General features: G+C 44.9%; 1 protein-coding gene across 1 annotated transcript; it reads right to left on the bottom strand.

The window, feature by feature from the left end:
- Window positions 1-230: 230 nt before the first annotated feature.
- On the bottom strand, window positions 231-14,796 carry vstm2a (V-set and transmembrane domain containing 2A; the record flags this gene model as incomplete). Its single annotated transcript, XM_079754959.1, has 5 exons — window positions 231-328; window positions 4,220-4,556; window positions 4,674-4,724; window positions 13,697-13,863; window positions 14,718-14,796. 5 exons carry the CDS (start codon window positions 14,794-14,796, stop codon window positions 231-233), a joined length of 732 nt encoding a protein of 243 aa, XP_079611085.1.
- Window positions 14,797-24,995: the final 10,199 nt, after the last annotated feature.

Below are 24,995 nucleotides of genomic sequence, written 5' to 3'. Positions count from 1 at the left end.
CAATGAGAGACAGTGTCCATATTTCACTTGAAAGATTGAAGTACAGATGTGCAGTAGAAATCCGTTGGATGAGGAAATCCAACCTCTGTAAAGGTGACTGATGTTGACAGTAGCTCAGAACAATGTGGGGTAGGAGGCTAGTGGCTAGTGGCTAGGAGAGGAGGGACCAACTTGGCGGAAGTAAGAGGCTTTTCTTTCACTTCAATCAGGAGAGTGCATTGCGATGCAAATTATGGTAGCCCTCCAAACGGTAATAAGGCTTCCCTCGCCAAACCACACCCCAGAAGAAGAAGAAGAGTGGGTCCACCGCCTGAGGAGGTTCTGGTACCTGTAGGAACAATGCACACATGGTGAAGACAAGTCGCTCTCTAGTCGTCCATTCCTCCACCAAACCCTCCCGCTGTGTACAAGACAACCCAACAGCTCAATACATGACACTCTATTTAAGGAGTTGTGATTATCAGCGCTGGATATCAGTCATGTCCTATCCATGATAGAATTTTTCTCTCACTTCTACTGCACTGGCCTGACCAGTGATCTGGGAATTAAAATGACTGCAATTATATAGTGCTTTTTTGTAACCAGTGGCCACCCAAAGCGCATTACAATATTGCCTTACATTCACACACACATTCACACACCCACGGCGACGTCAGCCATGCAAAGCGACAGCCAGCTTGTTCGGGAGCAGTAAGGGTTAGGTGCCTTGCTCAGGGATACCTCGACACTCAGCTAGGAGGAGCCGGGGATCGAACTACCAATCTTGTGGTTATCAATCAACCCGCTCTACCTCCTGAGCTGCTGCCGCCCAAATTAGACTCGAAATGTAAACTACTCGACTGAGGCAAGCTTGATTTACAGACCGACAACTGAGAGTGGATAAAGAAAACTGTTTGGGGGCGTTTGGGGGAGGACATTGTATTGTAAAATAATAGACTGATTTACCATAAGCTGATGCTCTGAGGGCTACAAAGATGTCAGGGAAACCCCCGTAAACCACCGCAGTGTTCCCGCTTTACAATCTACGTCAGGAGCTTTGTGTGGGTTCGGGTCTGGGTTGTCCGATACTGATGCGGTTTGAGATCTGATCCGAGGTCTGACCATCTCCTCACATGTGCAGCGTACGTACAACCTTTTGGAGTACGGATCAAATGTGCATTAAAATGCACATTTGAGAATAACATGTCGTCATGTATCTCTGAGAATCCCTTTCTAGCTAGAGGTTCTGACTGAGCATGTCGTCATGTTACTCTGAGAATCCCCCTCCAGCTAGAGGTTCGGACTTGACTCTCAACAGATGCCGTCATTGCTTGGATAGTTTGCTGACCCGCGGAGTACCTGGTTGGCTGATCAGTTGGTTGATTATCTCAACGACTGGCTGAGCAACAGATGTATAATGCATGACCATAGTGGAAGAAAATGGTGACATCACATGTCAACAGCTAAAAACTTAAGTCCCATCGGCCCCAGTTCCTGCCCACTCAGTGTAGCACACCTCTTCCTCTACTGTCACAAACTGTAGCTCGGTACTGTGTTCATCTCCTGTACTGAGTACAGGAGTACAGGAGATGCACTGAGAACTGGACTGAGTGCAGGAGATTTACAAAAGCAAAGGGCTACAGTATTTACATGGGCTGCATACAGTGCACATCTAAAGAAAGCCAACACAATTTATTGTGTAGTTCCTGCAATAGCTCCCCCACCAACAGAGACTTTTCCTCTAGAGACATCACTTGTAAACCAGCTGTGTGGGGAAAACCAACCAAGAAGAGCTCCCATTGACCACACAAGAAGCATCTCATCTGTTTTGTCAAATCTGCTAAAATAAGATACAATACAAGAGGAACAATGTTGAATAGGAATAATGAGATTGATACCCTGTAACAAAACGGAACATGATGGCTTTGAACACCAGGCCATCTAATTGGATGAGAGCCGCTCACTCACTGGGGTAGTAAAATGTCAACGTGATAACAGCCAACTATAAAAATGACGACCTGCCTGATTGGTCTATAGACAGGCTCTATTGTTTATGTTGAAATGAAGTATGATGTAATATTCAGCTCCATCCACAACTCTACAGCTTGAGCTCAGAGTTACTGCACTCACTAGTTTCTGGTAGAGAGTTACTACACTCACTAGTTTCTGGTAGAGAGTTACTACACTCACTAGTTTCTGGTAGAGAGTAACTACAGTCACTAGCTTCTGGTAGAGACTTACTACACTGACTAGTTTCTGGTAGAGGGATAACTACACACACACGCATTTCTTCAGGAGAAGATTGCCAACAATCACAGTTTCTAGCTTAGAAATAAGTTTTCTGATAATCATCTGTGCATCTGTCTGAACATATTCAATTTCCATTTTGATGAAAGCCTCTGTGATTCAATGTTTTCTCAGAGTGTTTAAGATGTATTTTGAGCATTGCCCAAAGGAGACAATGTTTAAATGAAGCCTCTCCTCCTGGATGCGTGAAAACAACGATGTCAGGAAGGATGGATGTCGAGTTGGGATTTAACAACAGCTGACACACAGTCAGGCAGTAGCAGTACAGAGCAGCTTCCTCCCTAATGTGTCTGACGCCGTCCCCAGCCCTCTCCCCTCACCAGTCACCCCTTCCCCCAGCTGGCGCGGGCCTTGTTGTTTACAGATGCAGCAATGCGGAAAAGGGAAATTTGGAGCACTAGTTCAAATTCAATTTAATCACAGTGCATTTGCCTTTTATTGCCCACCTGCCACAAACCTCCTATCCGATGAAAGAACTCTGTTGCCCTCATTCTGTGGCGTGATTCACACTGGGCCAGACTAGTTGCACAGCTACAAGCAGGCACTTATGGTGTGAGACGCAGGAGACACAAGATCCTACAACACAGTTGTCAGCATAATTCCGGCCTAATAACGGTCCCGCTCTGTAGCCCAGGGGATTATTCAACTCTTCACCTCCACTCAGCAGCCGGTAATATCTCCATGCCTCTTTGTTGTGCTTTAGGGTGAATACGACTCTCCCAGCATAATGGACTTTCTGTTTCAACTAGCTAACCAGCAGGGAAATAATTGGCAGTCAAGATGAGAAGTGCCCCAAAATGATAGCATATCAGTAGTAAAAAGGCAATGCAGATAAAAAATCCCATTTTGTCCCGAGGCCGGTTTGAAGAGTAGAATGATAATGTGAACCTTTAAAGCATGCTGTATTCTTTGTGTGTCGCTGGTCCCAATAAGCAGCTCCTTTGTTACGTGATGCATCTTCCCTCTAGTTTGGTTTGGGAGGGCAACAATGTGTACACAAAGGACTGTATGTTGTAATTGAATATAAAAGCTTTTTGGGGAACTGAATTGCATCTAAAAAGGGAAAAGTTGTAACCTCTTCCGCTGCGTGGATGTATAATTACAGTTGCTGCAATCTTCTAAATGTTAGACCGATGCACACAGAATGAGGCACATTCAGGTTGACCTGAATACTGTGGAGGAAGCGATAGAGAGAGTAGAAGCATGGGTTGGTGCATGTCTTTCCAACACCCTGCCTCCAGATATCCTCAAGAGAGGCCGCTTTGACGGTTAGGGGACATGTTCACCTGTCAGGTTCCATTTGAGAGACGCATCAGATGAGCATGCCAACCTACTTGCTGTAAGCATGTACTGTATTTGTTGTAAGCCATAGTATGTACGTCGAGTCCTGTTCTCTAAAACACATTCTGTGTGCTTGCAAGCCGTGACCACATCCTCTATCTGGCCTGTCTCCGCATGCTGACCTCAAGGTTCACAAAGGCTCAACCCAGCTGAGCAGGGAGGGAAATGCTCCGGGGTCCTGAACAAACTAAAGAGCTGTGTTCCAGTTCTTAGACTAAATCGAATGGCTCCTGCTGTTTTGACCTCAAAATTAGGTTTCAAGCGCAATTACCAACTCATCTTTTACCTGAGCTATGAATGTGTTTGTTTGACTGGGATCTGTTACCTGAACTGGGGATGTGTTTGTTAGACTGGGATCTGTTACCTGAACTGGGGATGGGTTTGTTTGACTGGGATCTGTTACCTGAGCTGGAGATTTATTTGGATCTCTTGCCTGAGATGGGAATGTGTTTCGATCTGTTACCTGAGCTGGGTATGTGTTTGTTAAACTGGGATCTGATACCTGAGCTGGGGATGTGTGTGGATCTGTTACCTGAGCTGGGGATGTGTGTGGATCTCTTACCTGAGCTGGGGATGTGTGTGGATCTCTTACCTGAGCTGGGGATGTGTTTGGCCGACTTGGAAGGCTCCCGAGAGCTGGATGTTGAGCCGGCCATCTGGTCGCCGCTCATGGGGTCTGGCCCCAGAGGAGAGCTGGGCTTGCGCGGCTTCTTGTCGGTGAGATGCAGGGGGGAGGACTTCTTGACGGGCAGCGTGGGCCGCTGAGGCCGCTGGGTGCTGTTGACCTTCAGCCACGCCTGGGCTTTGTGCTCCAGAAGCTCCCCGTAGTTGGCCAGAGTGACCCGGCACTCGTAGAGCCCCTCGTCGTTCTTGCTGACCCTGGAGATCTGGAGCTTGTGCGAGATGTCGTTGCCCTGGACCTTTACCGTCTTCATCACACAAAGGGTACAAAAATGGTTTCATCAGTTTTTGTTGTATGAATATGTCATGGTACATGTAATAAAATCCCTTTTCACTTGATGGAAAAAAGTGTGAAGTAAACTTACACTTATTTTATTCCCATCCATGTCAGGGTCCACCTCTACTGGGGTTTCCAGCTGCAAACACAAACAGAATCAACCAAGTCACTAAAACACGTGTTTATAGGGTTAGTATGTATAACGGTTAGTAGCGTTACCCTAATATTTATGATGTAGTAAAGCAGCCATCTTCTGAAATGTCTCAAGTATCACACTGACACAAAATAAGATCTTTGACTCAAATAATAGTTCAGAACAACTGAAGAATGACACATTTGAAAACCAGTCATCCTCTTCAACAACAGCAATATTCACCTCAATGGTCCGAACCACAATCGGACACCAGGAATATTCTCAAAACTCCCCATTGCTGGCCACTGTTTAAATATCAAAGGTGGACGTTATGTCGGCTGTGTATTTGCTGTGCTTGAAATTGATCAAATTGGAGTAAAAAGTCAATTCATTCACAAACTGATTCACCCCCGCTACGCAAACATGTATGGACTCTGGCAGACGGTCAGCACAGAAAATTGAATTGGATGACCTATTTTCAGGAGTTGGTCTAAGCTCCAAGATCCATGAGGACCAACAAGATATCAATGAGGTTACCGAAGTGGATGTGGAGATGAAGTATGAGGAGCCCAGGATCTCATAGAGGCGCCGCAGCGTTCAGGATGACCAGGTGTTGAAGTGTTAGCCTCCTACCAGTTAACTGCTGGGAGAGCACTTCAACGTCAGGGTACACTGGCTGCACAATAATGAGGACTTGCTTTCCGAGGAAGCGTAAACCCCTCTTGAATATGCATAAGGACACTGCTAGGCCAGGCTAATGCGACTGAGACTAGAGCAGCCAGTGCATCTCCCCAGTGCTGGGGAGGTAAACCAAAGAAGCTGAGCTAGAAGTAGCTGAATCGTTTAGAGATGGAATGCACCACGAGGGACAATCCCGTCCCCGTAAGCTCCTCCCACCTCCTCCATGATAAACAGAGACAATTAAGTCCCCCCATCAGACACGTCCCCCAGGTCCACCAGAGAGCACTTTGGAGCTGTATCAACCCACAGCCATAAGGCGCTTGTTCAATTGGGTGTCCCACTATTATGGCTCTTTGCTCATTGCTTATCAAATAAACCCAAAAAACATATCCTTCACGCATGCTTTCTGATCACATGAACTGATGGAAACATTTCAGTCAGTACGGCTATGACATGAGGCATCTCCTCATGTGTTCTTTCAAAATCCTTACTTTGTTCCTTTCTTGACACTAAAATAAGAGCAAACAGACATTACAGAGGCAACTTGATGTGTGTATTTATTTATCTTGTCGAAGAGAATTCAAATTATGTTTTTGTTCCACAAGATTCTGTGGAAATAAACTCTTTTGATGAAGACACATATTATGAACGCTACATTTGACAGTCTAATTATTAGTTTGGCATCTTTAGATAATTGGTTTCCTGGATGCGTGTTCCAGCCTCTACCTCCCTCTGCCTCCCCACGGACACAAGATGACCTCACCTCATCAGCTCATCCAGAACACGATTGCTCCCTATTTCTACTGCACTACATATTTTAAGGTGTTTGTTTTAATAATGAATGTGTCAGAGGAAGGGCTGATGGAAAATGTGCAATTCATGCAATCATTTTGTTATTCAAATGTATTCGATAATAGGAAGGGTTCTTCAAAGCCCTAAAATGTCAACAAAGCGCGTTGCTGCTTGATGTAGACTGGCTTTACTCCCCCTAAGTATCCCAGGTGAAGCTGCCTCTGTTATATGATCACAAGCCTTTGAATCTCAATGCAACAAATCTCTTTTAGGAAATAAGCTGTCAGACGTAGAGAAAGAGAAGATGTCCCTTCAGGCCGTGGAGCTATACGGACGCTGATGTTTGGATTCGTTCTTCAGAGGGGAATTAAATAGTCATCACGAATGTAACCACTTTGAGGGGGTGGGGGGTGGGGGGGGGGGGGGGGGGGGGGTAAAGTGGTCCTTTAAGTCACCTGTTAAACTACAGAGGCATGTCTGTATAACCCACAGACTGCTCTCTCCATGGATTTCAGTAGCAATGCTCAAAGCATTCTTTGAATTGTATTTATGTTTAGACTGGTAGATTGACAATAAGAATATACCAACCTTTACCTCATAAGGCTACGCATCCATTATGACCAGCAGGATGTCCATATTTCTATTTTAAGTATGTTTTTATTTTCTCTCCTGAAACATTTCTGAAAAAATCCTCCTCTGAATTTCCACCATTTAAATAAAAACTGACTGTGAGCCAATGAAGTATCCAGAGCATTATCTGTGTCTGACCCCTGGGTCAACAGGCTCAGTCTCATCCTGTTTACGGCTGTACAATGGCTCTGATATAATGATGAGGACAGCAAAGTCCATGTGGAAACGAGGCAACAATACATGCAAGCATGCATGCAGATTGCAGCATGCACCAGATAAGGGTAAAATGATATCACTAAAGACCCAACAAACATAATTCCTAAGAAAAGAGTGGCAGTGAACGCACAAAATAATACACACTAAGAAGCGTGTGTGTGTCAAGACAGCAGAGGAACCGTTAGCAGTATGGGAGATATGGCCATGAAGAATTCAAACCATCAGGATATCAATGCAACCTCTATCGATAACTCATTTCCACCCATTATTCATAAACCAATAGAATATAAATATGCATGAAGTACAAAATTAATTAAAATAGATTTAACGCCATGAAGACCTCAGGTTAAAGTGAAGCCGGCTGAATAACCACGATTCTGCACCCAGTGCAACGTGATCTCAAAGGTGACGATGGGGAGAACCCATGAGCAACAGGGTCAGTTAACCAACGCCAACGTCAGAACTAGAAGAACGTTTCACAATTCACTGCATAGTGCTCTTCGTGTGTGTGTGGGGTGTGACAACTCATCCAAGACCAGAGTGCAGCACTCACTGGCTGATACACGGCTGGATCCCCCCCGGGTGATGCATGGCTGGACCCCCCTCTGTGCTGGGTGCCCCCCCCCATGGTGATCCAGGGAAGCCATTATGAGCCAGAACGTCCATCATACACACTGGCCGTCAAAGGGGATTTCTGGAAGTTCTAAACCTTTTGGTTACAGGCCAGGCCTATTGTGATGAAACACCAATCGCAATTCCATTGACCAATCAATACATTTGTGTCCTAATAGCAAATCCATGAGACACGAGGCATGTATGTCCGGGGGAAGTCATTAGGTTAACAATAGACGATTCAAATGATCAAAGTGAAAAATGAACTGAATCAGTTCTGGGATTGTTTACTGATTTCTCATCTTTCTCTTTCTCATCAGACGCAAACACATAGGAGTACATGTGGATCTTATTCCGAGCATTTATGCATATAAATGATATTGAATAAAAGAGGATGCCAAATCCATCTTCTGTGTCGCTAGGCGAACATAGCATATATCTTCTTTGATAGCATCTCGTAATTCATGCCCTGATTTACAACATGCTGTCACAACAGTGGTTCTGTTGCGTCATGATGTGAAGCATAATTAGCTATAGGGGCCACCATGATAAAACACTTGGCATTAGTGCCAAAAACCCACAACAGGAGTTTTTTCTCTGACCCTTTTAATCCAAAAGACAAACCTCGTGTGTAGCAGCAGTATTGGTTTACAAAGTGGACTAAATAATGTGAAAGGCATTTTAGAATACATCAAACTTCCGAGGATTTACAAGTAAAACAGGTAAACATTTTTATAGAATAACAAATGTATACAAAAAATAGAAGGAACATGGAGGTTTCCAAAGTCTGTGACAAACATCATCCAACAAATATATTAAGATATGCAAGTCATTAGTTTAGACATCCAACAAGCCACTGTAGATCACTGTACCATAGTGATTCGGTAGGTTATCAGAAACATGTCAAACTGGCTGGTGGAATCCTCTACTGAAAGGAGAACCTTAACAATAGCTTAAGTATCCCTGGGTAGTCTGAACCACATTACCCAGCAACCTGAATCTGCTGGGCCCAGTCTGAACCACATTACCCAATGTTGCGTTCTTGAAGAAAGTAGTCTAATCCAGATCGCTTTTAACTCACTTTATTTGTTAAAGTATTTCGGTGTGGTAACTATGAAGCAAAAGGAGGGGAATTGTATGGACACGCGTGTGAGCGACAAACAGCAGGCCTCTGTACCTAACTCCCTAGAATGGACTGTCATTCTAACCCAGTCTGACTGTTTGATCCTACTTCCTAGTGGCTATGTATGGTAATTACAGCTTATGTGTTCGATCCTACTTCCTAGTGGCTATGTATGGTAATTACGGCTTATGTGTTCGATCCTACTTCCTAGTGGCTATGTATGGTAGCCCATGTGCTTAAAATACGTAACACCAACAACCTGAATCTGCCCACCGGCTAACCCATAAAGAGAATCAGCTATGCTAGAACAGATAAATAGAGACAGAAAATGTGATAATGTTAAGCAACGAAACAGAAAAACATTCCAGTAATATTAAAGTGCTAACTAAATATCAGCTTCTCAATTTCAAATGGAAAGCAATTGTTGCTTTGATTTATATCACATGACTCATAGATTAATGTCTCCCACAAAATGTCTATATCTTTGAATGTATCGTTGAGGGAACATGAGAACAGGAGATAGAGATAAGATAAAGAATGGGCCGACCAGAAACGTTTGCGAAGTACAATAAATGATCTAACCTGGAAATTGAACCTGGCTCAGTGAGTGACGAGGGCCATGGAGGCGGTAATCATTGGCTGTTGGCCTCCGTTGATAAAAGGATTATTGCCACCAACTGAACATGAGTACGTATCAGCGTCTGATCAGCGCAGCAGCCGTTTTACTGCAACAATACATTAAATGTAATATCCTCTGACTTCTCTTCTGCCTCTGCAGGCCTGAAGCAATTAAAGAAGAATCAATGTGTTCAGACGGAAACCTCTGACAGCTCCATTATCCCGGCAATACGAGGGGCTTAGACGACTCATACTTCTATGGCTTGGTACTCATTTTGGGCCTTAATTCTCTGTCCACTCCTTAAGCAAACTCATCTTCTCAACGTTTATTATAACCAACTAAACCCTTCAGATTGTGTCTATTTAGTTTGGGGTTATCTTTCTAAATGTGTTGCCTTCTATTTTCATCTTTCCTCTCATTACACATCTCTCAGATCATCCAGGCTGTGTACATCTCCCTGATTCTGATTGGTGGAGGGGGTTTACGCGGTTCAGCGTCCCCCTCGGGCTGCAGGATGTTAGCTTTATCTGTGTTAAAGAACTTATTACTAATGGTTATTTTATTCATTATTTATGATCGTGTAAAATCAAATAATCCATTATGAAAGACTATCAAACAACATTGCACAAATACAAATACGGACATTAAAAGTGATGATTTGGTTGAAGATTCAATTTAATTGATTGATTCAATGTGTCGTATAAAGTATATTCCAACTAAATCAGACCAGATACACTTTCTTAACCAACACAAATCCAGGATAGCATGGTTCAACATTTTTAATTTCCTGTGTGACTTATTTAAGGCAATTTGTTGCATCACTGCTTATCTGATGAGTTAGGATCAAAAGGGCATGGGGGGAAACTGTAAGAAGAAAACGCATTTAGACTGCAGCCGAGGTGCTGGAAGAGACTCTGATGCACACGTCCTGAGGACCATGGTCTCTGACCGTCTACACACACTGCTACACAATGCAGCACACCGCTACACACCACTACACACTTCTGTGCAGTGCAACACACCACTACACACTGCTACACACCACTAAACACGGCTACACACTGCCAGACACACAGGCCGTGCTCTCATGTTCCATAGGTCCATGTCTCCAAGGTTCAAAAGACCGAAATAACGTAACACACATATAATTATTATTAGCAACAGTAGCACGGTTTGTATTCTGTGCATAATGCGTATGTATGCATGCAAACGTGTGTAATTGGATCTGTGTTCACAGCACCTTACACATTATTAGGTCAGAGAAGAACCATCCTAATTCCCTCTGAGACCAATAAACCACGGTTCCCTATGCTGAAACCAAGGCAGCGACCAGGAATATATACTGTAATTTATACTGTACAGGACGCTTTCAATCATGCAATCTGAAGTTTAAAAGCCCATTGCAAGCCCTCTTGGTAAATCAGAGTCATAAAACTAAAAGGAGCCAGAAGGCGGTTGTTATTGTAGCAGAAAGGTGGCCGAGAGTAGAGCTTTAATAACGGGGATGCCAAGGTGGGGGCTCAGAGTGGGACGTGAACCCCTCCTACTACATGGAGCTCAGTCGGACCAGACTCCCCAGCCCACGAGGTTTGGAGAGGGAATGCAGCGAATGACAAGAGGTGTAGTCAGTCAAGCCTACTTTGCACCTGATTGGATCAGTTTGAATCAATCAGATTCCGCAACAACCAATCTGATTCTGCAACACCCAATCAGATTGTGCAACACCCATGACGAGAATTGTCCTTCGAGGAAAAAGCCCTCGAGGCCTTTCTAGTTCATCTTACATCGGAGTACTGGCCTGGAGATCAGATTAAGCTACGTCAACAGCAGCATCGATGCTAACTCCTTCACCAGCAGCTAGTCCAAACACGGCCTTTTCTCCGATTTCTCTTTCTCCATTCCTCTATTTGTACACTATATGGATTGCGTCAACAGAAAAATGATAGATGCAATCTTTTCATCTAATATGATATAGTGGTGTAGTGTCTTATTGTTATATCATCATACTGGATGTGCCAACACCCCCCCCCCCCCCCCCCCCCAACCAGGTCCTCAGTCACATCATCCTGGGACGTCCTGCTGTATCCATGGGGGCTATCTGCCCCTCCTGCTCAGGACTGTCTGGGTCGATGCTCTCAGCTCTCCTCCAGGCTGCAATTGTGTTGGCTGTAGATGGATGGAATCCACGACAGACTTCCTACAGAAGCAGCTCAATCCTCAATAATAGATTGTATTACTTAAGGCCGCTGTGTGCTCATTGTATCTTTGATGGAGAGTCCCTCAGACGGAGTGTACTCTGACAAACTGTACTCCTATAGAATCTGTCCTTCACACTTAGAATAGTTTAACTTTGGTCAGCAGGGGAAGGTCATCTAAGGCTTCAGCTGTTGGAATTTCTCCACCTGGCCCCCTGTGGAATAGCAAAGCTCTTGAAGGTGTCTCCAAATCCATCACAAATATCCAGCTTCTGGATGATCCCAGTTCACAGCATTCCGATCTGAACTGGAATGTTGTGGTGAGCCAAACCCTGACGGGGCAGTATGTTCTCCTCAATTCTAATCGGCACATTGCTAGCCAATAGTTGAGCACCTCCACACTCATCAAACCACAATGTTTCATTTAATACAACAACTATTGTACTCATCAAGTAGCCTTGATGAAATAAATGAAGTATGATTCTTTGTCAAAAATACAGGTGCTTTAACCAAGGAAGACAAAACTACTTGGGGACAATATTCTAGAGATTTCCATTTTTTATTTTTTTATTTGTAGAAATACTCTATATCATTCTATTATCATTTGAGTTCAATCAAAGTGTTATTTAGGCGTCTCAGGGAAGAACAGCTACTTTCTAATATAGAAACAACTAAATAAGTAACTAGGATCAATTAGGAATCTTATTTAGTATCGACTTCTTTACTTCAACAGATCACAGTATAATCTAAGTCTGATCACTCAGTAGTTTGTCTAAATCATTTGCTGGGGTCTGCAATAAGCATTATAATTACGGTTGTGATAGAGAATCACTATCACAACCAATTATTTGATGTCTCTCCTGTATGACGTCATTATGTGAAATGAGGAAATAATAATATTATATAATAATAATGTAATCCATCCCACCACAATCTCAGTTTAGTTCAGTAACTTTTTCTAATGTCTCTTTGTTCGCTTCCTTTGAACACATGTGGAATATTCACTGCATCTTAAACCACAGGCACTTTAAAACAACCATGAAAGATGCATTTAACGAAAGAAGCACATTCACCGCTCTCTGAATCTCAATGCATTTATATATATATATGATCACCAGTGGTACTTTCCTCACCAAATCATTGCAGATAATCCTTCATCAGTTGTCGTTACGAGTCCAAGGTCCGGATCGATAGGCCGATGCGGGCAACATCTGCTCGTCTCCCCGGATCAGAAGCCAGATGAAATACGGTGACGCAAGTGTGCCGACAACAATAGCCTAATGATCACGGCTTGTTCTAGTGACATGAACGTCTCAGAGCCCACACATGTGCGTCATATCTGTTACCGATGTACACTTTGTACCCTCGCACACAGGAAGGAGCAGGGCTGGCTGTCTGAGCACATCAGGCGCCACCACTCGAAACCCAGAGACACGTCTCAGAGTGTTAGAGAAATATCAGAGAAATCCTCAATGTCCTCAACCCTGTCAGATGTTCCTGTCTACACCGGGAGGATCCACATGACATCTATACAACTAAAGGAAAACAGGCCAAACCACAAATGTACCATTGTAGACTTTGGATTATCAAATGAAGGCCTTAACCTGTGTTACTTTAAGGCTGATTGAAGTCAGGGTTTCAGCTGTCATGGAGATCTTTCCCTTATCGATGATCTATGACAAACTAACCTTAACTATTACCAACCCTATACTTACCTACCCATTGCCATTTTGCTGTTAGGCTGTAAATGTATCATCGTTTTGTAAGTGTGTTGTTTTCGCAATATGTGAACAACAATATAGTGATGAGTCATTTCTTTATAGTATCGTTGCTCTTACAAAGTATGGTTTTGGAATGCTGAGAATAGCCAAGGGAAGGTTTCAACAACAGAACGATGTAGCATGACACTGAGCCTGGAGGGAGCACTGTTTTCTGTATTTACAGCATCATCAGGTGTCTAACACAGACCACTGCAACAGCAGGAGAATGCATTGTGACACTTGCCTTGGAAATGGAGCTTAGTGGTGAGGTAGAAGGTTTTGCAATAGAACAATATAGCTCATATTGCTCATACAACTCACTAAAAAGAAAAAGGAAATGCCAGCAATACCTCTTCTGCATGAACGTCCTCACTGCTGTCTGAGGGAACAGGTTCTCTGAAGAACCACCACTGGATCTCCAGATACACAGACGCCGTCCCACTCTGAAAAGCACATGCCATCTCGATGTTCTGTCCTTCTAAGGCTGTGGTGTTGGAAGGAAGATCTGTGAACTGCCCTAGAGAGGGGAGGAAGGGGGAGACATGAGGGCGATGAAGGAGGTGGCCTTGGTCATCAGTAAACACACACTCCCGACTGTGGGACTGTGATTAGTATGTGAGATGGAAGTGGACCATGGAAGTTCTTTATTAATTATTTTAAGTCACTCCCTCTACGTCGGGTATTCTCTTGTTTTTGATACGGCTGCGTCACATTTGAGTATGTTGTGTATATTCTGTGTTTAGTCTTAAAAACGTTTATAGCTAGGCTAATTAAAAGTAATCAAACAAATGATTACTTAAAAAAAAAAATGTTTTGATGGAAAACGCCTCAACATGCCTTGACACAAGGCTAGTCAAATCAATGTAATAATCCAGAGATAGACGTACAAATAAACGTTCAGCCTCCACCTATTCTTTAGTCTGGAATGCAGGAGATTTGCTGCATGAAGCAGAGAGGAGAGAGCCTCCCCTCCCGCAGTGTCTCTGCTGTCCTCTCCATGGTGCTGAACCCTCGGTGGTCTGCTCTAACACCAGCCCCACTGTCCACTCCCAGTAAGAATCTTTGAAACAAATGTCTTCAGAGATTCATGTCCAGGCCATTTGCAATCACGATGGTCGAAGTCCGGCAGCCCCAATAGGCTTCATGTGTTCTGAACCGAACCTCTCCGAGTTCATTTCTAACACCAGTTGCGTTTTTCTACCATAAATAACAAATGGGCATGGGGTTTATCTTAGCGTTTATTGAAGGTCTCCATTTGAAGGCATATCCTTCGTTATCGGCTCGGTGTCAAACGCGTAATTTTTCAGATTTTCTGCACTTGTTACATCTCGTCCGCTCGTCTCACGATCAGACATTCTGTTCACTTCTTACCTTCGAACGAGAATCCCATCTGGAAACAGAGCCCGGCTAAGACCGCAAATCCAACAGAGTCCTGCGAGTTCCACATCATTCCAACGAGCAGGTCGATGATCAGCAGAAAGGGACGAAATCAGATCCTCAACGCAGAAAAAAAAAACAGCAGCGATGTCAGATAGAGTCCGGTGTGACCGGGGACCGGAGCGCAGACGACCGGGGGACCGGGGACATGCTGCTCCACGGAGATCGGGAGCTCTTCACTACTGCTGCTCCTCGGTGTGGCTCCACGACGCTGTGCGGTAGACGGGCTGCTGTGAGGGTGGTGCTGTGAGGGTGGTGCTGAGGAGACGTCAGGGTACTGGCCCCCTGTGGTGCTGTAAGGGTGGTGCTGAGGAGACGTCAGGGTACTGGCCCCCTGTGGTGCTGTAAGGGTGGTGCTAAGGAGACGTTAGGGTACTCGCCCCTTGTGGTGCTGTGAGGTGGTGCTGCTGTGAGGGTGGTGCTGGGAGGAGACGTCAGGGTACTCGCCCCCTGTGGTGCTGTAAGGGTGGTGCTAGGGAGACGTCAGGGTACTCGCCCCCTGTGGTGGTGTTAGGGTGGTGCTGTTAGGATGGTGCTGTGTGGGTGGTGCTCTGAGATGACGTCAGGGTACTCGACCCCTGGTGCTGCTGTGAGGGTGGTGCTGTGAGGGTGGTGCTCTGAGGAGACGTCAGGGTACTCGCCCCCTGTGGTGCAGGGCCCAGTGGTGACCGGACGGGAGGGGGCCCCTGGCTCCGGATGGGAGGGGGCCCCTGGCTCCGGACGAGAAGGACCCCTGGCTCCAGATGGGGGGGGGGGGGGGGGGGGCGGGCAGTTGATGAGCAGATTGGATCTGGATTGATCTATTTATCAAAAAGCTGATCAATTGATCAATACATTAAGAACCTGTACTGAATTGGGATACATCGCTGCCAACCGACCGCACCAACTACATTCACTAATGAATGCATGGACTTGAAAATACAGTATGTATTTAATTACCCATAAGGACCCAGGCCGAGATAAAACTATGTCCATTGATCTCAGGGCAATGCCCTTTAGAAAAAACATCTTTAGAAACTGACAAATCACAAACACCCTCTTTGAACAATACAGTTACCACCTGTCAATCAATGCCTGAAACTTTTGTAGGGAGACATTAGGATAGAACATTTTGATATGATTTTTTGACATGATTTTATAATATTTTGATTAGTTTTACGATGAATTCCTGTCCACCTCACTAATTGCATGCTGTGAGCCGTTATCTGTTAACAGGCCTTTCATATATGTATTGTCTGTTCTATGCTGCCCTCTTGGCCAGGTCTTTCTTGAAAAAGAGATTTTAATCTCAATGAGAAGTTTACCTAGTTAAATAAAAGTTAAATACAATTAAATAAACAGGCCTTTCCGCAAACAGGTCAGTGTTAGACGCCCGGATACTGACGCATCAGACTCTGAACAATACTAGCAGGAATATCCTACTGGGCAAGCTGCAGCCTCTTCTAACCATAGTCAGGGTGATGTCAGTCGGCTGGGATCTGCCCCTGTAACAGATGGGGTAGCAGGGTCTGGTGACGGATCGCCTGTCCGCGGTGCTGCTGGCCCCCCGCCCAGCAGGGCGCCTTAGCAGCCCCTCCAGGACTCTCTCATGGGGGGGGGGGGCCACAGGGGGGCCAGGAAGAATGTGAGGGACATTTTGAGATTGATACCACACACAGTGGGAAGAGTGATGGAGGAAGAGGAAAAGTACAATATGTTGCGCCGTGGAAGCCACTAGGGCTGCCGAACGGTGTCCAGACAGAGAAACACGTGTTAGTTCATTAGGGCATTTGGCGAAATCACTCACTTCACTTTGGAAAGAAAGCATATCACAGAATACATTTCCTCCTCTGTTCCAGGGTGAACACTGTTCACTGATTATTTGGCATGCTGCTGTATCGTTTATATTTTTCTTAATGTCATGCAACAATAATTGAGTGATGTGTTAATGTGTAATGTGAGTAATGTAATAGTTCTGTTTTGAAGTGGCCAGGACTACCGATGTTACCCTCTTGGCTAACTCGCATTTGCACTGAAGTGGAGTCCCTGCAGATTACGTTTGGAATACGTTTAAATCCTCTGCGGTTCCCGTGTGGATATCGGATTAAAACATCCCTGTGAGAACAGCAGGGAGAAGTCCAACTGCTTTGCATTTTATTCAATTTAGTTATTTTGAATATACATGTTTATTGGACATTCAATAGTACAGAAACATTTCATAGTTTACAGCATAATACAATAAAGAATAACCCCCTCTCCGCCTATATACTTTACGATAGCAGTGTTATTCATGAGAAGCATAAGGAGGAGTCCGACAGGGGAGGGGGGCCATTGGACTGTCAATCTATGGTGGTTGCCCTGGCAACCCTGGTCCACCTTGGAGGTGCCCCTGGACACCGTCCTAACCTCCTCCTGGCCTCCTTTAGACCTCCAGACCTCCTCTAAACCTCTTCCTCTCTCAAGACCTCCCCTAGATCTCCTGGCCTTCTCTCCTCTAAACCTCCAGACCTCCTCTAGACCTCCAGACCTCCTCTAGACCTCCAGACCTCCTGGCCTCCTCTAAACCTCCAGACCTCCTCTCCTCTAAACCTCCAGACCTCCTCTCCTCTAGACCTACTGGCCTCCTCTCCTCTAGACCTACTGGCCTCCTCTCCTCTAGACCTACTGGCCTCCTCTCCTCTAGACCTACTGGCCTCCTCTCCTCTAAACCTCCTCTAGACCTCCTCTAGACCTACTGGCCTCCTCTCCTCTAGACCTACTGGCCTCCTCTCCTCTAGACCTACTGGCCTCCTCTCCTCTAGACCTACTGGCCTCCTCTCCTCTAGACCTCCTCTAGACCTCCTGGCCTCCTCTAAACCTCCAGACCTCTCCCCTAAACCTCCAGACCTCCTATAAACCACCTGGCCTCCTCTCCTCTAAACCTCTATAACCCTAATACCTAATAACACTGAGCATCATTGTGTCACTCTGAGGACTGCAGAGCCAAAGAGAGTCCCATCACTCCCACAGGTCCTCTTCATCTTCTGAGGAGGATGAAGAGGACCTTGAAGACCAAGTGTTCCGCTGTGAGGGACCTGGCAGGAGAACAAGGCCATTGTGTACGAGTCGGTATTGTGCTGGAGCTTCTGAAGCTCTGCCAGCGCCGCGGTGTTCCCCTTAGTGCACAGAGATACGCCGTGTGGGCGGAGACACCTTGGAAGGGGAGAAGCTAGTGGGCGGGGACAGGGCCCTCAGCCCCCTGGGACGGGGTCCTAAGCCCCTTGGGAAGCGTCCCTCAGCTCCCCTGGGACGTGGCCCTCAGCCCCCCTGGGACATGGCCCTCAGCCCCCCAGGACGTAGTCCTCAGCCCCCCACGACGTGGCCCTCGGCCCCCTGGGAGGGGGGGGAGAGGTCTAAAGCTCGCTCCCCTGGATGAACATCCGCCTCAGTGCTCGGGATTCACCTTCCACCTCGGGGGTTGGGGGTTTGGGAGCCCACCACCACAACATCTGAACCCAAAGCGTCTGCTTTGGAACCCGGGGGAGAGCAGGCGGTCGAGTGGTCTTCTGCTGACGTTGAACCTCACTGGGGAGGGCAGGTGGTCACCTGCTTTGTGGCTTCACCCCCGAGACAATCCCCTATCGCACATTCTGTTTATCTCTGGAAGTCAGTCGGGCCTCATTCTTTTTAAAAAAAAAAACTTTTTCAAAATGCCAAAACCCCAGAACCAATCAGCAGGCTGAGGACGGAATGCCGCAGTCTGCAAATTAAAAAAACAATGGCAGCGCCCAAGGAGAGGGAAGCAATCAAAACTGTTTTGATCCTAGACTGAATATAAATGTTACAAACTGGCCGGAAGGCTTAACTCAGATAGCAATATGCTTTTGCTTTACTCCCAACCAGATTCAGCAAGTTCACGAGCGTCACTCTGATTGGCAATGGAGTGCCCCATGGAGTTTTGGAACAACGCAAGTCTGAAGCCAATCAGTGCCCAGCCAGGGCCAGCCGGATATCAGGAGGTCTCCCAGGGTTAGCCGTTACGCTCAAAATACTGAGACACTAACATATCAGGTATTCATTCAGACGCTAAATACACATCGTACTCCTGCATGAGGGATCTGGATGATGAGTTTCCTTGAAGTCACCAAGGCTACCGGGTCTGTAGCCTTGGAGGCAACGGGTTCCACAGCAGGCCCAGAGCCCCTCCTGGGGGAGTGGACCATATGGTCCTGATGTGGACCGTGTGGTCCTGGTGTAGACCACGTGGTCCCGATGTGGACCATGGACCCAGGGGTGGCTTCCTCTCCATTTGAAAGTGGTTGAAGGACCTCTTACCGACTTGCACCCTGAGCTTCACGTGTGACGACCCGATAAGGCTGAGTGCGAGGCCGTCACGCCACGGGGTCCGGTGGACCGGTATGATACGCTGATGGGCCCCACACTGGCACACCCTTAAGGCCTTCGGCCTTTTAGCCCAATCTCTCATTTAGCGAGTAGCAGCTTCTGCTTGTCTTCTCTCAACTGAGATGATGTTTCTTGAGTGGTTAACTCCATTCCTAGTACATTGAAGCCCTTTGAGAGAGGGTGAGGCCGGAGGAGCAGTCGAGATTAGTCTTCACTGTGAGCCCTTTAACCTACCGCCTTTTAGCCGTTGTATGCTAATCAGAACCAAGTTCTCTAGAGCTGATATCATTAGCAACTTAAGAAATAACCAGTCCCATTTCAAAATGATCAGGCTCCACACAGCCAGTCGATTAGACTACAAACGTCAGGCAATGCTGGATTTTAACTGGATTTTTATTCAAAAAATAAAAAGACTGTTTGAACTGAACGTTCAGTTGAGTGAAAACAAAGTTAATATATTACAATTGCCAAAATGTATAACAGCCTTCAGCCAATAAAAATAATAAACACTAGATCACATGATTAGATGGCTCTAAATGTTCCTCAAAGTAGAACTTGGAGGGTTGTGAAATCCGAAACTTAAACGACTCATCCCTTGAGGGACTGTTAAATGTGACCATTAACCTAATTATTATTAGTCAATGTTTGGATTGATCTTATCTCTATAATTTCCTTTAATTTATGATATTTTATATATATTTCATTGTTTCAGGTCTCTCTTGCAAGAGAGACTTTCCTAATAAATTACCAAAAAATAGAAAAGAGCATGGCCTTTTTAGTGAACAATTAGCATGGGCATTCGAGAATGTAATGATTGGTTGAAGCATGGTTTAAAATTAAAGTTTAAGTTTAAAATTATGTTACATGTGAGCGATATTTAACTTTCCTCACATTTGGTTAAAAAAGAAAAAGACTGGAAAAACCTCTCTGCTTTCTTTCAAACTTTCATACTCTTACTCAAGAAGTAATTTTGATGATCTGGCGTTTGCTTCTGTAATACACACTTATTATTTAAAATATTACTAGTTTATTATCAGTATTAACATTATCTACAGTTTTTAGTGATAGATCTATTCTGAGGTGAGTGATGGATCAGGCCTGTTTAAATATAAAATAAACAAGTAATAAATACAGAAATAGATTTGCAATAGCTAACCTTGAGTGGGTTCTTACCATGAATAAATATATATATCTTGACCGCCTTTTTGTTGTTAGATAAGCATTCAATCTCAATCAGCTTTAATAGGCATGCTAACATTATCGCTATCAATCTGGTTATTAGGTTTCTAAATGTCTGGGAGTAATCATAGTCTTTTTTTATTCTGATAATGTATGCCCAGACACTACGTCATCTGCAGATATACTCTTATTTTTTGCAAAGTTATAAATAATAAATAAGAGGTTGGCCAAGTATTTTGTGAATTCCATACTAATTTACAACATCGCCACCCTGTGGTGGTATTCGGTACTGACCTGACCGAGGCCATTAGCCTCAGCCTCACATACAACACACCTCGAGGCAACGTGGCGCTCTGCTGCCTCCCAGGTGAAGATCCTGGGCTCCAGCCGAGCTCCAGTGTGGAGCTGGCTTGTTCTCACCGCTCCCCGTGGGGTTTCTCCAAAGTTCCTCCGTCACAGAGGGACCTTCATGCTAGGTTGATACTCCTGTTGCCCACCAGCAGTAAACCTGGAGATGTTTCCCAGGCACTGGACTGGGGGGGGGGGAGGGGGTGCGATGTTAGAACCAGTCAACCTCCGTATCATAAACAATATTAACATTAAGCAGTGTTTATCCTTCCGTTTAACAGGTTAGAATAAAGCAGAACTTACAAACGCGGTCAGACCCTTAAGCAAAGGGCATTGAAATGATCAAATTCAAATTACTTGAACTTGTGAAATAAACCTGCATCTAGAGCCTGATTTGGATCCCTAATTTGCGCATATTTATTTATTCTTTACTTATGTTGAGTCATCTTTTATTTTTCCCAATAGATGTATATTTCTGAGGTTTTGTCCGAGAATTGAATGTTCTGCACAGGCTCTGCTCCAACAGACTAGGAAACAAGTGTGGCTGCCTGTTGTCATACCATAAAGTTGAGTTGTTTGAGCGTGTGACCTCATGGCTGAATGAGGTGTGGATGATCGCTGCTGTAAGCGGCCTCACCTGGCTGAGTCTGATTGGACTCTGGGGCTGGTGAGGCTGCATACCTGTTGCACATTGAGTAATCAGTGTGCAGAAGTTAAACCAGCCATCACCACACAAAAAAATCTCCAGCATGGAACATGGAGCACAAGGTCATGTATTGTTAACTACATACTTCTAGAGCAAACCGGCTTGTAACCTCGGCACCCTGAGACCTCGTCTGGAGGAGCACTGTGAAAGGCTCCTAGGTGGAGCGGGGCGATCGGCTTTGCTGCAACATTATCGATCCGATGGGGCTGCTTGGGTAAACTGAAGGACCAATGAGGATGGAAATGTTCTTTGGAAAAGAAAATCTTGCTTCAGATTCAGAAGCCACATGGAAGCTGGAGACGATCAGAACACACACTGTAGTAAAGGTCAAAGCAAACTGACCCATCCTTAGTTATTCCATGTGACAGTTATTAAAGCAAACTGACCCATCCTTAGTTATTCCATGTGTCAGTTATTAAAGCAAACTGACCCATCCTTAGTTATTCCATGTGTCAGTTATTAAAGCAAACTGACCCATCCTTAGTTATTACATAGCTCAGTTATTAAAGCAAACTGACCCATCCTTAGTTATTGCATGGGTCAGTTATTAAAGCAAACTGACCCATCTTTAGTTATTATATATGTCAGTTATTAAAGCAAACCGACCCATCCTTAGTTATTGCATGGGTCAGTTATTAAAGCAAACTGACCCATCTTTAGTTATTATATATGTCAGTTATTAAAGCAAACCGACCCATCCTTAGTTATTGCATGGGTAAGTTATTAAAGAAAACTGACCCATCTTTAGTTATTATATATGTCAGTTATTAAAGCAAACCGACACATCCTTAGTTATTGAAGACACCACAGGGAACCTCTACAAAATCTGTCTCCCGAAGCAAAGAAAACACTGCATGGGCTCAAGAGGAGCTGAGGCCTATTTTCATGATTGATCCATTAATGGTTCAGCACATGACACATCTGATTATAGTGTGTTGGCCTTTACGCAAGGGGATGGTTTGTCAAATCAGAGCTAATCAAACCAGTATCAATCCAACTTACCACCAGCAGATGCAAATGTGGGTGAGAGAAAAATATATATATTTCAAAGGTCTTTCAATGCAAGGTGGTTCTCTGTGGATTTCCATTTAGCGTGCACATCTAGTTCTTCTGCACAAATGAACATAGAAACACACTGGCCCCCAACAGCATGTTAATCCGGGTCCAAGGCCAGACACCAGATAGAACACCCAGACAAACGAAAGGTTGACAGACGTACGGAACAAAGATGCAACGGGATTCTCCTGAGAGGGTGAGAGTCTGCTGGGTGAAAACACTTAGGGATCTTTGTCTAATGAGACAGGCGGGCCGCCCCTCTCTCCTTCCTTAGCTCCTCAGCCGCCCAGCTGCGATGGCCAGAGGTGATAACGGCAATAAAAGCCCACCCAGGTGAGCAGGGGAATCTCTCAGTCCCAGAAAGAGACATGTTGCATACTAACCAGCATCCAGTCGTGGCCATGAGGAGGTTTGAAAAAGCTGTTGATGCATTAATGGGAGATGGTCCTTTAGGCCGGGGGGGGGGGGGGGGGGTGTCATCCAATGCTTTACAGAGTGGCATACCAGTCAAAGGGAGGGGACTGATATGCATTAACTGGCATGAATAAAGCATGCACCATTATTTGGGGTGGACTTTGATAAGAAAGAGTGTCCTTTGATTGATGAAAACCTAAAGTGCCAGCTGCTGGACTCCAACACAGAGCCTGCTCTGTGCATCAATTATTCTTACAGTTCAAATGCACTGCGTGAACCTTTACAACTCCTGCAAGAACTGCAAAAGAATATGCAGATTTGGATTCTGGAAAAACCCTAGGGAAAACCATTCTATATATATATATATATATATATATATATGAGGTATAACTACCCGATGCAAGTGGTATGGTTCTACACTCTGAGTCCTCAAACAGCTATAATGAGGCTCAAACCAATGTCAGGCATCTCTTAGCCATATATCATAGTCAGAACGTTAGACACTGTGTGAAGTGAAGGAGAAATAATACTGGTGATGTATCACAGCACTGGCTTATGGAAGTGAAATTGCCATGAAGTGTGCCATAAGGATTGCTTGGTCAACTACTACACTAATACTTCATTAACATGTGAATCGCAGGCGTCTCTCCACATTACGGTCGCACATGTGGAAAGAGCTCCTTAATACTCGTTTTAAGGTGGGCTGATTATCAGCGCTGAATATCAGTCACGCTGTTTTCCACATAATGGACTTAAAGTCCACTTCAAAATTAAAAAAGTCTGACTCGTTTCAACTGCAGTCGCCTGACGAGTTTAATCTCCAGTCCCTGTTAATATCAAAGCTCCAACTACAAAAATGCCTAATTTGTGAAATTGACCGTCGGTTGTCCAGCTGATTAAGGGCAGCCAGGGGCCGTGTGACGACTCATTTCACCACGGCTTATCTGCTGGTGAGATGCCAGCCTTGGCAGAGAGCAGAGACTGTGTCAGCAGAAAGGGATGAACCATGGTCCTGATGGAGCCTCCATCGCTTAAAAAGCGCGTGATCTGACCGGCGCCACAGCTGCTCCAGGTGAACCTGTAAAAGCCACCTAGGTGGGGCGTGGTGATTGGCTTTGCTACAACATTATCCATCCAATAGGGCTGCTCGGGTAAACTGAAGAAACCAATGAGGATGGAAATGTTCTTTTGAAAAAAGCCACAGGGAATCTGATCAGAACCAACACTGTAGCGAAGGTCAGAGCAAACTGACCCATCCGTAGTTATTACACTGGTCAGTTATTAATGCAAACTGACCGATCCGTAGTTATTACACTGGTCCGTTATTAAAGCAAACTGACCCATCCATAGTTATTACACTAGTGGTCAGTTATTAAAGTAAACTGACCCACCCTTAGTTATTACACTGATCAGTTATTAAAGCAAACTGAACCATCCATAGTTATTACACTGGTCAGTTATTAAAGCAAACTGACCCACCCTTAGTTATTACATGTGTCAGTTAACTCAGCTGCTTCAGGTGAACCACAGGGACCCTCTCAGCGCGAGACGGAGGTCGGATCGTCGGGAGGCATCACAGCATCACGGCAACCAAACGTCTCCATAAACAGGCTGTCACCGCATCAGGGCCCACCAAACGTCGTTGGAACCACAGGTTTAGCGACCTCCACAGGAAAGATTTATATATCCAGAAAGGAGAGTTCCAGCTTCCATCTGAGACCTATGTTAAGCTCTGATCTCCAATGTTAGTAGGTTTCTCGGTCCTTCATAAAGCTGTACCGAGTGCGGAGGCCGCAGGCTGAACAGGTTGAAGCCCCTTTCAAAGACCCGTGCCCCTTCCTCATTCGTATGCAAAACGAATAACGTACAAATTTCAGATTCCAACACATCTCTAATGTCCTTCAGGATGGACACGGGGAGAACATTCTCACACTGTATATGGAATATGGAACTCTTTACCTCACACAATCATATAAATTAAGGGTAGAATACACTTTAAAAAACAGCTCAAAATACAATTTAATAATCTGCAATAGTTTATTTAGACTTGTCAATATATGTGATTGTGTTCAGATTATGTTGTGTTATTGGAGTGGTGCGATGAAACATCATACTTGCTGCTTCACAATTTTACCTATGTATGATGT

Source organism: Pollachius pollachius (genome assembly GCF_949987615.1).
Source record: "Pollachius pollachius genome assembly, chromosome: 17".
Taxonomy (NCBI): domain Eukaryota; kingdom Metazoa; phylum Chordata; class Actinopteri; order Gadiformes; family Gadidae; genus Pollachius; species Pollachius pollachius.
The sequence above is the reverse complement of the archived record's forward strand: the minus strand, read 5'-3'. Positions and strand labels throughout refer to the sequence as shown.